This window comes from Notothenia rossii (assembly GCF_949606895.1).
Source record: "Notothenia rossii genome assembly, chromosome: 4".
Classification (NCBI taxonomy): Eukaryota; Metazoa; Chordata; class Actinopteri; order Perciformes; family Nototheniidae; genus Notothenia; species Notothenia rossii.
The window spans coordinates 85,908,144-85,922,778 of NC_136902.1; the positions used below are offsets into that span (position 1 = coordinate 85,908,144).

At 42.2% G+C, this 14,635-nt stretch overlaps 1 protein-coding gene across 1 annotated transcript in view; it reads right to left on the reverse strand.

The window, feature by feature from the left end:
• Positions 1 to 156: 156 nt before the first annotated feature.
• The window catches only part of atm (ATM serine/threonine kinase), a 35,255-nt gene continuing 20,776 nt past the window's right edge, over positions 157 to 14,635 (reverse strand). Inside the window, exons 40-63 of the mRNA XM_079679258.1 lie at positions 14,397 to 14,505; positions 14,069 to 14,157; positions 12,832 to 12,934; positions 12,597 to 12,745; positions 12,404 to 12,508; positions 12,165 to 12,284; positions 11,729 to 11,963; positions 11,299 to 11,472; positions 10,513 to 10,632; positions 9,601 to 9,818; positions 8,723 to 8,930; positions 7,248 to 7,373; positions 6,942 to 7,082; positions 6,304 to 6,442; positions 6,083 to 6,165; positions 5,644 to 5,784; positions 4,422 to 4,538; positions 3,866 to 4,015; positions 3,399 to 3,564; positions 3,083 to 3,169; positions 2,483 to 2,597; positions 2,224 to 2,287; positions 1,529 to 1,671; positions 157 to 1,332 (exon numbers count right to left, since the gene is read on the reverse strand). Of these exons, the coding sequence (XP_079535384.1) occupies positions 1,152 to 1,332; positions 1,529 to 1,671; positions 2,224 to 2,287; positions 2,483 to 2,597; positions 3,083 to 3,169; positions 3,399 to 3,564; positions 3,866 to 4,015; positions 4,422 to 4,538; positions 5,644 to 5,784; positions 6,083 to 6,165; positions 6,304 to 6,442; positions 6,942 to 7,082; positions 7,248 to 7,373; positions 8,723 to 8,930; positions 9,601 to 9,818; positions 10,513 to 10,632; positions 11,299 to 11,472; positions 11,729 to 11,963; positions 12,165 to 12,284; positions 12,404 to 12,508; positions 12,597 to 12,745; positions 12,832 to 12,934; positions 14,069 to 14,157; positions 14,397 to 14,505 (3,283 nt within the window). The 3' untranslated portion in view covers positions 157 to 1,151. The remainder of the gene's footprint in view (positions 1,333 to 1,528; positions 1,672 to 2,223; positions 2,288 to 2,482; positions 2,598 to 3,082; positions 3,170 to 3,398; positions 3,565 to 3,865; positions 4,016 to 4,421; positions 4,539 to 5,643; positions 5,785 to 6,082; positions 6,166 to 6,303; positions 6,443 to 6,941; positions 7,083 to 7,247; positions 7,374 to 8,722; positions 8,931 to 9,600; positions 9,819 to 10,512; positions 10,633 to 11,298; positions 11,473 to 11,728; positions 11,964 to 12,164; positions 12,285 to 12,403; positions 12,509 to 12,596; positions 12,746 to 12,831; positions 12,935 to 14,068; positions 14,158 to 14,396; positions 14,506 to 14,635) is intronic.

Below are 14,635 nucleotides of genomic sequence, written 5' to 3' on the forward strand. Positions count from 1 at the left end.
CTGAGCACACACCGGACACAATGAGCAGCGCCCCTCGTCTCAACAGGTGTTATCTGATCAGCACGCAGTGGAAAGGTACTGCACTGCAGAGGAACACATTACCAGTCGGTTCAAATCACTTTTCAGATCCAATTTAAACCAAGAAAATACATTGAATTCTGTTTAATCATTTATTTAACGACACAGAGGTCATGTTAAAGGGTTGCAAGCTTTTTTTGCACAACATGGACGTAATAAAAAGTATTATAAAGTTGCTTTTAAACATTTGAGATTTCTTACACATGTATATATATTTATGGATTTCACTAAATGAATAGTAAAAAGGAGCTGAACTAAATCCCAGCTGGATAAAGCATATCATACATTCACAAGGCATTTAGTCAAAGTAAAGTGATTTGTTAGGCACTGGCAAAACGTAATACTACAGTCAACAGTATGAAAACAATCACACCCCATGGGGTAAAAACTAATTCACCTTTAACATACGGTAAACTTCTTAGTCTTTGTGAATTCCCTCTAGATTTGGTCAGATTATCGGATTATTGCAGCATTTATGGTTTATTTTGATTTAAAGTGCAAAGCTAAGCAGAAATGTTTTATTCTATAACAATGTGTGGATAAAAGAGGATTAGGGCCACATGTGCATTTGTTTTTGAGTTGAGACCAAAGTTGCATTTTTTTTCCTTCAGTTCTGAGAAAATATTCAGAATTGTGAGAAAAATATAAATTTCAGTTTTTTAATGAAAATTCCATAAATCTGAAAAAAAAGTCAGATTTTGATTTCTCTGACTTTTTTTTCAGAGTTCCAGGTCAAAATGTCAGAATTCAGTTTTTAATATTAGAATGAAAGGTCAAAAAAAAATGTCAATTCATTTCTCCTGACTTTCACAAAAAAAAAAAAAAAAAACATTTGGTCAGATTTGAAAAAAAAATTCACACGTGGCTCGAATCCTCTCCGTAGGTTTGGGGGGTTTCTGCCCAGTGCTGAGATTATGCCTTTAACAAAAAGATGCAGAGTAACACCAGCTGCAATCTAGACATTTCTAAATAGTTTGACTTCTTAAAAAGAGTTTCTTTGGCACAAGCAGAGAAAGAAACTCATCATCAGAGCAGAAATACAAAATGTCCGTTCCCCCATCGTTCCTCTCCGGCTACACCCAGGCCTGCCAGCCGGAGAAGAGTCTGCTAAGGTTTTTGGGGTCCATGGCCTGTTGGATGAGCAGGTTGACCTGCCCCCTCACACTGAGCACCGTGCCCTCCTCCACCCCCTTCAGCTTCTCCTGCAGCCTCAGCAGCACCCGCTCCGCCACTTTGTTGTAGCTCTGACTGTCGCTGCAGGAGGGAGAGAGAGAGAAACCAAATAAAACATCACTGTAAGGGATCTCCATTTGGAATTCAAAATCTGCTCCCATCAGCTCTGAAATCAGACATTTTTAAATCACAGCTAAAAACACTTTTCTTTTCCATTGGATTAGCTTTGGTCTTTTAGTATTTATTATTCCTATTATTTCTATATTGTTCTATTCACCGGGACTTCCGGGAGTTGTCCATGTCCTCCCCCCCCATGGTGGAGCCAAGCGTGGCGTTGAGCTCCTGCTGCTCGTCGTGCTGCAGGTAGAACGCCTTCAGAGGGTTCATGGTCCAGTCGAACAGAGGGTCGTACAGCAGCACCTGCACAGCACATAGACACAGAGGCAACGCTAAACATCAGAGAGGTGCAAGAGATCAGGAAGAGGGCATCCTGTCATCTTGATTGTTTGCTGAAAGGGGTTTCTATGGTGACGGGTTGATTAGGTACTGTCAAAGAAAACTGTGGTAAACAAGCTCCTGCAGCCTTTTACAACAAGAGGTTTGTGTGTGTGTGTGTGTGTGTGTGTGTGTGTGTGTGTGTGTGTGTGTGAGAGAGAGAGAGTGTGTGTGTGTGTGTGTGTGTGTGAGAGAGAGAGAGAGAGAGTGTGTGTGTGAGAGAGAGAGAGAGAGTGTGTGCGTGTGCGAGAGAGAGAGAGAGAGTGTGTGCGTGTGTGAGAGAGAGAGAGAGAGAGTGTGTGTGTGAGAGAGAGAGAGAGTGTGTGTGTGCCTGTGTTTGAGAGAGAGAGAGTCTGTCTGTCTGTCTGTCTGTCTGTCTGTCTGTCTGTCTGTCTGTCTGTCTGTCTGTCTGTCTGTCTGTCTGTCTGTCTGTCTGTCTGTCTGTCTGTCTGTCTGTGTGTGTGTGTGTGATCTTACCTCGACAATAGTCACCAGAGCTTCTTGAGAGTTCCTCATCACCTCCATAGTCTTCTCACAACATCTGAGAAAAATACAAGTAATGTCAAGTGAGTACTTTTTAGAAAATGTGTAATCTAGTTTGTCGTTGACTCTGTGACTACTGGGCCACAATGTGCAGCTTAGAAGGACGACTACAATGGAAAGACACATGTATGAAAAGGAATGATTTCCCAGTGGTCTTGGTTTTTAAATATCTACAAACTGTCGTCCCCCTCACCTCCTGAAGACCCCCTCCACTCCGGTGATGCCCATCCCGTCCACGATGTCTCTGGACAGTCTGAAGGGGACGGTCTCGGGGGTGGGGAGGATCTTCCCCTGCTCGAATGCCACACCTGAACACCAAAAACAAAACAAAAAGGAAACAGAGACAGGGATGTGTTGAGGACATATTCTGCTCATTTTCAGGTTCATGTTAGTATGTAGTGTCTCTACTGGGACATGTCTCCATGCTTTAAAGTTCAAAAAGCTCTTTATTTGTCTCATACTGCCTGTGCTGCAGCACCTCTGTTCACCCTCTGTCTGAAACCAGAGCCCAGTCTGCTCTGATTGGTTAGCTGGCCGGCTCTTTTGTGATTTGTCAACCGCTTAGAGATGTCCCGCCCCTTAGCCTATCACGTACAATGTGTTGGAGTTCTAGCCAATAGAAGCGCAGGTCTTACAAAGTAATGTCACGATGTTCAGGAAGTAGACAAAAGAGTGGGGGGGGGGGGGGGGAGTGTGTTGGAAAAGACATAACAGCACCCCTTTAACACAGCCAGACCTTTGAAGTCAAGAATAAGCTTATTTTGTTAAAATAAACTAAACTAAACAATGTTACCTAAATCGATGTGCACCAGTTCAGCCGTCTGCTCATCGACCAGGATGTTCTGGATGTGTCGGTCCCCCAGGCCCACGATGTAGCCGACTGAGGACAAAACATAAAGTTGGAAAAAATTCATTGTTTTACTTTAAAAATAGAGTAAAAAAAAAATTAAGCTACTCAGCTTAACTTTTTTTGTATAGCAAAAAAAGCGAATATTTGAAATCAACTATTTATATCCCATTATTTTTGCGATCTATTGTGATCCCTGTAATTTGTTACATTTAAATGAAAAATAGCTGCGATAATATGTAACGTTTGTGATAACGTCTACCTATGGAAGAGGTGGCCACGCTGCGAGTGTACGCCAGACGTTTCTCCGTCCACACCGCGGGGTCCAAGAATCGCTCCATGCAGAAATACCTGAAGACCGGCCTGAAGCTGCGGCACACCTCGCTGAACGCCTGCAGCTTCTCGTCAAACGCCAGCTTCTGAGCCTCCTGTAGAGACAGCAGCGACAAATATTAACATCATCATGACTGTGTCCTATCCGGTCTCAAACATCATATGTTATACTGAATCTTAAAAATACTCTGTTGCAAATAAATGTCCTGCTTTTTAAATTCCACCACTAATTATTTTTTATTTTTTTTACAATAAGGCTCTAGGTTGGAAGTTACTTTCATAAGAATGTATGAGCAAATCAATTCAAATGCAAAGCCTGAAGAAGAGAGAAACCAACAAGCCCCTCAGTAATTGTGAATGACTGTGCTGAATAGACAGTATATGCTGCAGCAGTACATTCATCTTCCTGCGGCAGGCCAGGTTGGTGGCGTCCTGCGGTCTGAAGCGCTTGTGGGCTCCTTTACTGGCATCGATCAGAAACTGCCCGATCGGCACGGTGCCAGAACACCACTCCAAAACCCCGCTGCGCTGCGAGAACGGCACCACCTGGGAGAAAGGACACAATATAAGTTGATGCAGATGAACACAGACAAGAAATCGGCACAAGAGACATGTTACACTGACTGGAGACCATCAGTAAGAACCACCACTACCTCCACCATAACTCCCACAATGCACTGGTTCTTGAGGTGAAAAATGAGGAAAGACATTTAGCCGAGTCATGCTCCAGTTTGTTGAGGTGTCACAGGAGTGAGATAGTGGATAGGGTCTCCACTGCAGGAACAGATAGGGCTGCAGTATGATAGCAGCAGTGCAGGAAGACTGTTGGACTTCATGATAACAATTCAGAATAATAATAAAGTAAACAATCCAGTTTGTCATGCATTTCTTTATTCCCACACGTGGTTTTGTTTGATCTCCCCCAAAGAAACGGTTAAATGGTGTGTGTGACCTTGTATCGTCGGATGTTGAGCTTCCTCTTGCGAGTGTCTGTGTTTCGCTGCAGCAGCATGGAGCACATGCTGAACACCTGCTGCATCACTGCGTCCTGCCGCAGGTCGTCCTGACCCTGCACCAGAGGGCAAAGGTCAGCCGAGAAAATATAGTGACCCACAAAAGCATATTTAGAGCCTTCATTTTATCCAGTAAAAAATATATAAACAGGTTTGTATAAGCATTTTCATTTTTATAGAAACATGTTCCTTTTCTGTTAAATAAACCTAAAAGACCTCAAATAATTCAAATTATTTTTTTAATTATTTTTCCATAATGTTTATAATCTTTCATAGTAAATACAAAAATAGTCTTCTCCCGTCAAATACTTTTTATTTTATCTTCATTTAAGCAAAACAAAAATGTCTTATTTTTTAATTTTCTGTTCATTTTCTTACATTATAACTTGTTATCCATTTAAACATCGATAGATTATTGGCCTAAAAGTTAAACACCAGAAAACTGCTAATTCATCATGACCCTCCACAGTGTCTTTAATGATTAGCCTTTAAGTAGCTGAGAAGTGTTTCCACCCACACACACACACACACACACACACACACACACACACACACACACACACACACACACACACACACACACACACACACACACACACACACACACACACACACACACACACACACACACACACACACACACACACACACACACACACACACACACACACACACACACACACACACACACACACACACACACACACACACACACACACACACACACACACACACACACACACACACGAAGAATGTCCTCATTACAAAGGTCAAAGTAATCTAACAAACCTTGTCCTGGCACAAAAACAAGTTTAATCATTGCCGAAGTGAAATGGAAATAGTTAAAAGAGAGCAGGTCTGCTATCAGGAATTTAAATCGCACACAAAAGCAGCTTTAGCTTCAAAGAAAGGGGATTTGTTTAGCTGAACACACACACACACACACACACACACACACACACACACACACACACACACACACACACACACACACACACACACACACACACACACACACACACACACACACACACACACACACACACACACACACACACACACACACACACACACACACACACACACACACACACACACACACACACACACACACACACACACACACACACACACACACACACACTTCAGAGTCTCTCTCACCTTCACCAGCTGTCTCCGGCTCGTCCCATCCGAGCCGACACAGTCGATGATCTTCGGCAGGTTGACTCCTCCGACGAGGCGATACTGAGGCAGGAAGGACCGGACCGTCACCAGGTTGTCATAGCAACCGGACGGATCCACCTGTTTGAGAACAGACATGTTTTTATCTCGAAACACACTTGTTCTAAGATATTACAGGGCTATGTACGTATAGGGAATGTGACTTAATATAATATAAGTCGGCCATCTTTGGAGGGTACAAGCGACCGAAACCCACCGACTGATCGTGTAAGGTTAGTGAGGTAGCGTAACTTTAAACTTTTTAAACATGGACTGAATAGGGCCTCTTTATTAGAAATCCCTAGCATCCATAAAAAAAAAAAAGTAAGCGTTTTTTGAAAATTACATTTCAAAAAGTTAGGGATTATGAAAGTCTTACCTTGATCTCCATGGTGGGAATTGCAACCTCCTCCAGGTCTTTGATTTGCATGATGGGCTGATCAGCAGGGATGGGAATAGGCTCTTAAATAACACAAGGACACAAAGCAGGATTCGCATTTCAGGGTAATAAACAAGATGCGTCTTCACCCCCCTCCCCCCCATCTCATAATCATCAAAGAGAAATGGAATAAAATAAAATGTACAGAGTAGCCTACTCACTTGTCTCAGTCTTGTGCCTGCTGACGTCCATATATGCCAGAGTGATGTAGGCGTCACACAGACGCTCAATGCCCCGGATCATCTTTCCTTTCTTTTTCTTTATCGCACTGATGATCTTCCGGGCCACATCTGAACGCTCCTGCGCCAGAAAAACATCGCTTGTAAAAACCGAATGTTTAGCGGGCCCTGTTTTGCTTTTTGTTGTTGTCCCTTTCCTGAAGTGTGTTCTATAGGTTTCAGTGCATGTAAATGGGCTGTACATTCTAAAATCCCTGAGTATGTGTGAGTTTCTCTCCCACATACTCAAACCCCCCCCACCTAAAAAAGCCTCCATTGGAGTCCTTTGTTTACTTCCAGAACTGAATTGTACGTGAAAGTCTAAGGGGCGGGACCTCTCTAAGCGGTTGACCAATCACAACAGAGCCGGCCAGCTAACCAATCAGACTGGGCTCTGGTTTCAGACAGAGGGTGAAAAGAGGTGCTGCAGCACATTATTAATATCATGATTTTATCCAGGAGAGAACTTTAAATTGTGTCTTTAATTACCTGACTCACGTATTTTCCTTTGTTTTACCACATCATGAATATGCGTCAGTTTTAAGTCACACAAAAGGAGAACTATCTAATGAAAGTCTCACCAGGTCAAACTGTGAGGGCTGCTGTGAAGGGCTCTTAGTCACACGCGACTTGCAGAAGTTCTCGTCTTTGTTGGCGTTCACCAGGGCGAGGATGATGAAGAGCGTGTGGTGAGGATGCTCCTGAGAGGCTCTGCAGATCAGCTGTGAGGAGAAAACATGTGAAGCAGCATTTTCTTAAATTATCCAGTGTCTGCATCAAGTTAAAAAGTATTGTGTTTTCACTGGTCAAAGAAAATATATTTGTAGATGGATGGCTCTAGCTAGAATGCAATTATGTAATTGTGTTTTAAGTAAGTGTGGCATTACCTCGCTGAGGACATCGTGGAAGCCCGTGTCCTCACTGGAGCCGGGGGCCATCTTGGTTCCCATGCGAGCAGCCAGCTGGTACATGAGAGGCAGGAACTTGTAGGAAGGGATCTGCTTCACCCCTTTCTAAACGCAAAATAAGTGAAATTCAAACCATTGAGCCAGTCTAAAGACTTTCATCTTTAAAGGTCACCTATCATGCTATTTTTAGGCAATAGCACAGGTCTCAGATATATACAAATATATAAAAAACATGTCTATGAAGTGTTTTGCTCAAAATACCAAACAGATCACCCATTCTAGCCATGCCTCATATCCCTCTATTTCACTTCCTGTTTCAAGAGTGCTGATTTGGGTATAAAGCTTAATGACCTCATGCAGGAGACGCTACCGGCAGCTACTGTCTAAACTAAATACTGCCGTGATGAAACGCCATATCATGGATTATCAAGGATTATTTCTGAAACAGTATGGAGCTCAAAGGCTTTCTCTCTTGCCGGTTATACCACAAGGTGAGTTCCTTTTTATTTCCTGCTTCTTCACACACATGCTCTCCAGAACAGGTTAGCTCTGAGTGTTAGTGATGCTAATGTAAACACCGACCATATTACGTCCAAAACAGTCGGGCATTGTTTCTGATAGCAACGTTTCTGATAGGGCCGTGGGTGTAAAGTATGTACTTATTGTAAGTCGCTTTGGATAAAAGAGTCAGCTAAATGCAATGTAATGTAAAGCCAGCCTACATTTCAGACATTACGTCATATCGGACGCAAATCTGGATCAGCTCCGTTGTAGCCCCGTTTTTAGAGATTTGGGTACGGTATTTTCTGACGCTGCGTGAGTTCCCCGACACACCGGGGACACATATTTATGTATAAAAGACATCAAAAAGTGCATTTTGCATGATAGGTCCCCTTTAAATAAAATGCAATGTAAACTTTTATTTATATATTTTTTCTTTTAATGTTTACTTTATTATCTTTGCTTTTTAATGACTGTTTTTAAATGCCATTTTCTTAATGTCTTTTATTTTTGTAAAGCACTTTGAATCAACCTGTGTTGAAAGGTGCTATATAAATAAACTTGCCTTGCCTAAAATGCAATGCAATACTATGTAACTGTCAAATTGTCAAATAAAGCAGATCCTCTGTCTTTTCCTATCCACTTCTACTTAACCTCAGTGAGAAACATCAGGGGGTTAACTAAAATCTGCACTTCTAACGATTGGTTGTTTCCGTGAACGGCCATTTAAAATGTAGCGGCTGCAAGGTATTCTGGGACAGCATAATCTCCTTTCCTTTTATCTTAACGATGTTTCAGTGTATCCTAAGCTAAAGGAGATAATGAAGGAAGTACCTTCAAGTCCAACAGCTCTTATCATGGCTGACACTTAGACTCTCTGGGTAATTTCCCACAGCTGAGATCCTTCCTGAGAGGAATGGATGATTCACCCTCAGCCCCACCCTCTCACTAACCTTCATCATGTTGTTTACGGCCTTAACGTCGGCGTTCTCCAGCCACAGTGAAGCCAGGCGAAACACCCAGGTGTCGTGCTCCCGTCCCTGCTCCAGACACCGGATGTAGTTTTCCACCGCCTTACACAGGAAGCGCTGTTTGTCCGCCTGAAGGTTGGACAGAGCCTTCTGATCCAGCTCCATCTCCCTCTCCACCTTTATCGTGTACCTAGGAAGTCAGATCAAGCAGAAATATGGAAGCAAAACCATCTATTAGGGCCATGTAAAGTTCCTTTTGGGTGTTGTTAGAGCCAGTATTTTGATCTTATAAGAAAGGCCACCTAATTGTGACGTCTGTAGTCAACAGACTATAAAAGAATACAATTCCCACGGCGCCTCTTCTCAAGGGACAGTGATGGGCAACCTGCTGGAAAGACGCTGTTGAGGAACAGTTTTTAACCGTTAAACTACCCTTTAAGTTATTAAGTTATATAAGCCTTATCAAGAAGAAAGAATACCTACGCTTTTTGTAATTTCATTTGAGTTTTGCTTATTTGTTTTGAATATTGTAAAGGCCTTGGTTCTTTGGTGCACAAGTAACCATTTGTTATTTTACTTTTGAGCAAACACATCGAACTCCACTCTGTGTTTTCCCTTTCAATAACCCCATTTAGAAAAAAATAACATGAATCATTACATGAAACTTGTTAGACGCTATTATCCAAAGCGACTTACATACTCAATACTGTGGACAATCCCCACAGGAGCAATTTGGGGTGAAGTGTCTCAGGGACACAACGACATGCTGACAGCAGTGGGGTTTGAACCTGTGACCCCCTGATCCCAACACCAACGCACAACCCACTGCACCACACCCCTCCAATCATGAGAGCACAGACCTGTTGGACATCATTTTCTTCTCCTTGATCAGGTCCACTTCCTCCTTGGCCTTCTCCAGCAGCGCCTGCTTGTTCTCGAACTCAGACGAGGTCATGTATTTGTCGATGCTCTGGTACTGAGCGTCGGAGAAGCGAGCCAGAGACAGGAAGGCCTCTGTGCGCTGACTCAGCAGCCGCGAGTCCTGAACGCCGGACTGCTCCTCGATCACCTCCACCGCCTGGCACAGGAGAGACAACAAGACGTCACAGTGTCCCATTAACACTTTGATTTCTCTGACACTGCCTTTCTGTGCGAGGTATGTGTGTATGAATGTGTGTTCTTCAGGAAGACTATTCAATCTACACATATTACATCAATCAATCAATATTTATTTATATTGCCCAATATCACAAATGTTACATTTGTCTCAGTGGACTTCACAGTTTGTACAGAATATCAGTATGACAATACGACACCCTCTGTCCTTAGACCCAGCTTAAAAGGGGAAAATGGGAGAAACCTCAGGGAGAGCAACAGAGGAGGGATCCCTCTCCCAGGACGGACAGACGTGCAATAGATGCCGTGTGTAAATCGAAAAGATAATACATTTCCAACGTAGGTAGACCAAATGTTTGGAAATGCATGTGTTTATAATAAGAAGATGAATCCAGGACTTATGATCCAGGACCACAGCATATTACATATTTTGAGACCCGTTTTCCCAGCTTCTCAAATCACATAACCATGACATAAAGGTGTGTGCAAAACAGCAGATAGTCCTGAACTGTAACTGGTTTTTTTATTTGCATCGATTGACAAAACATTTGTAATCTCTAAAACCCCTTTTACGAGTTCTTCAGGAACTATAGACCCCACTATTGTATGAAAACAGTTAGCTGCACAATACGTCTTGTCTCTTCTCTTCCTCTTACCCTCTCCAGGTATTTCTCCAGGATAACTCCAGGGTTTTCCAGGCAGGTCTCAGCCAGCCAGTTCCCACAGAGCCGGAGACTCTCGGTGTAGACCGGGGCAACTGCAGGGTTCAAGTCCACCTGAACAACAAAAAACAAAACATACAGACTTTCTATTAGTTTTAGTTATTTAAAATAATGTAATGCATTACGTTTAAGACGGCCCTCATTTTGTTGCAACGTAGTGTTAGAGTAGACATTTTTTATTTGAATACTTAAAAAATATTGATATTGTATACCAATTACAGGGAAAGATTTAGATTTGAATTAAAAGATACATATAGCAAAACTTTAAGAACAGTGAAAGTAACATAACCTTTTTATTTTATTAAAATGAATAATATTAGTAGTGCACACAAAGCGATTGATTAAGATGATTTGAAGAAGAAAGTACTTTATTTGAATTAGGTTGTAAAATGTTGTTCTGTTATTGTTATTTCAGTAATAACTTACTTTATTGTATTTTAGTCTTACAGATTTATATTCTTGTTGTTAAATTACACGTTCAAAGCCTCTGAGATTGTCACACATTCTGAAAGTGCAATTATGTCGGTGAGTTGGCAAGAGTGGAATGTGCAAGATTACTGGTGTCTTGATAGTTTGGAAAATGAGTATTAAATCTGTTTCAAATATATTAAGAATTTGTATATATTGTAGAATAAAAAAACAAAATATTACAATGTGAAAAATAGTGGATTACATTATGACTTTAGAAACCAAAGAGGCTATATTTCCATCTCCTCTGACCTTCTCCTCCAGGTTGTGGATCATCTGTCTCAGCAGCCCGAGGGCGAGGCCCTGCTCTCCCTTCGCCCAGAACACCTGGGCTTCCTCCAGTTGCCATGACAACACAGGTGACGACTCCCAGGAACCCCCACCAACACCGAGCTGCTTCATCTGCAGGACCGCCCGCTCTGCCAGCTGTACAGCAATCACAACACTGTTACTATTTTGTAATTTTTCAATAATTTATATTGACAATAACTATACTGACACACACACACACACACACACACACACACACACACACACACACACACACACACACACACACACACACACACACACACACACACACACACACACACACACACACACACACACACACACACACACACACACACACACACACACACACACACACACACACACACACACACACACACACACACACAACCTGTGTGTTCCCGGCCGTGCGGGCCAGCCTGCAGAGCTCCATCAGGTGTTCAGTGAGCACAGAGCTGAGGTACTGGGAGCTGTCGGGGTCTCCCACCCTGCCTATCAGGGTCTGCTGGGCCACAGAGCGCACGGCCAGGATGGGCTCCACCAGAGAGAAGTCGCTGTCAGCGAGCAGCAGGGAGCTCTGCCGCCAGCGGCTGCACACCGCCCGCAGGGACACGTCTGAGAAGGGCCTGATGGGAAGGGGACAAAACAAACGAACAAACATATTAACTAGAAGTTGGTCTAGTTTGATACACTCCATATCTCCCAGACCTGATGATAGCATTTGAACAATTTCAAATGTTGTAAAGACAATACTTTAATCATGAGTTATTGTGGGCCATGATAATGGAAAGATCAGAAATTGTGAAACCCATTGACCGCTAAAATACCTGCTGAAGAGCTGCTTCACACTCTCCAGCTCCCTGATGCTCTGCAGGTTCCTGAGGGCCGGGTACAGAGAGGACACCGCCTCCAGACTGCCTCTGCACAGCTCCTCCACCTCCGCACCCCTGTGGAATTAAAGCATGGAAACACGTCACAGGAGAGGCACAAAATAATCATATGAACCTGAAAATTGCACAATACGTCCTCTTTTATAAGGATTGAAATGTCACAGTAGCTACCCTACCTAGCCTGTTCCATAGTTTCATGAAAAAGGGAGAACTCTTTGTCCCTCAGTGCTTGCAGGGAACAGAACACAGATTCATGGTAGCCCAGTTTGGATTTCTCGCTCCTGAAATTAGATTTAAAAAATATGTTAAAAATTGAGTATTAGGTAACTCTGATTCTCTGAGTTGTGTTGATGTGTTCCTCCTCCTCACCTCTCCGTCAGCTCACAGTCCCACTGAGTGTTCCTCCAGGCGGCCTGGAAGCGGAGCTCTCGCAGCTCGGCGCCCCACTCCAGCCCCTCGCTCTCCAGCCCCCTCATGTAGGTGGCGAGGATGCTGCTCAGACCAAAGTGCTGCAGGCCCTGTGGGTGCAGACATCACAACAGAAGACGCTGCATCACCCTGCATCAACATCGGACCTAATCTAATGTGTTCTTCATCATTTTACCTCCACAATTCCCACTTGTCGAGTGACCTCTGGCAGGGTGGAGTGAAGGTCGTATGAATTCAGGGCCTTACCCCACATCGCCTCGTGCTCATAGGTTCGAATCCTAAACATTAAGCAATCACACCTTAGTTGTAAAGCACCTTTCACACATTTTAAGATATTAGTGAAGTTTAAAGTGGACCAATCATGCTATATTTGAAACATATATTGTAGGGCCATACCTATATAAAACATGTCTGTGAAGTTTTTTTTTCAAAATACCAAACAGATCATACATTTTAGCCATGCCTCATTTCGCTCTTTTCCAGCCCTGTTTTTACAAGGGCTGATTCTGCAGCGCCACTTACAGGCCTGGCATATGTACTACAGCGTCTCCAGCGCTTTCGAGCGGTCTCTCATTCCCCTGATAGGTGGAAAGTTGCCCATAGGCGGAGCTCCTTGTTTCTGACATCAGAGATATTTCAAATCTGTATCAGTCTGTATCAGATCCGTTGCAGCCCCGTTTTTAGAGATTTGGGTATGGAGGAAAATAGAGAGGGTTGTGTTTTCTGACACTTGGTGAGTTCCCTGGTACACCGGGGACACATATTCATGTAGAAAAGACGTACAAAAGTGCATTTTGCATGATAGGTCCCCTTTGAGTTGCTTCACAGATACTGATAAGAAAATAAGAAAGAATAATATGGACCCTGAACAAATAAATAAATACAAATATTGGAAGAAAAAATAAATAGAAACGAAACAGCATGAAATTAGATCTAGGGATAGAAGCTAAGATACAATTATAGTTACAATAAAATAATTGGTTGATAACATAACAATAATATTCAACAACGTAAATTCAATAAAATAGGTGATAAATAAAAAAACTATAAAATAGAAAAAATAATTACAACTTAAATACAGAAATATTATATGAATGTGTTTTTTATGTATAGTTTGTTATTACTGATCACCTGGTAGTATAACACCTTTTACACATTTTAATATATTAGTGCAGTTTAAGTTGCTTCAGAGATACTGATAAGAAAGAATAATATGGACTTTGAATAAATAAATAAATAAAAATATGTTTAAAAATAAATAGCAGGGGAACAGCATGAAATAAAAACAAGTGATAGGAGATAAGAAAGAATGATAGTTACAAACTAAATTATAATAAATAATTGGTTGAATGAAAAACGTAAAGAGTAAAAAATATGATTTTGTAAATGAACAGTTGGTTATCACTGATCACCTGGTCAGGGGACTGGTCAGCGTCTCCCCCCCACAGCCGTACAGACTGTCAGGCTCCCCGATGCTGCGATACACCTCGATCAGCAGCTCCTGCAGAAACAGACGAGAATTACCTAATAAATATGTTACTGCCATTCGTATGTGGTTCCTAAATTAAAAACATGGTTACAAGTGTCCAACGATAAACCTTTATACCCCTGTACATAAGAATATTGCGTGTTTAGCTAACAAGTTGTGAACTCTGTGGTCATTACACTGGACTTACATAAGGAAATTAATCTTTTTAACTTGATCAAACATTTGAATTAGCAACAGCTTTGATTTGTGACCTGCAGGCTAATGTTCGTGTCCTCCATGCTCTTCTCCGTCAGGCTGGAGATGGTGAAGCTCTGGCTGTTCTCCTCTAAATTGATCCTACGGGAAGCTCTGGCCTTGGTTCTGCAGAATTATGGAGGAAAAGTACAATGTATATTTAGACATTTAATGTGTATGGAAAATTAAATGTCACTCTTGTGAATTAACCAGTTAAAAAATAATTAAACTACTTATTGTTCATGAAAAGTTTAAT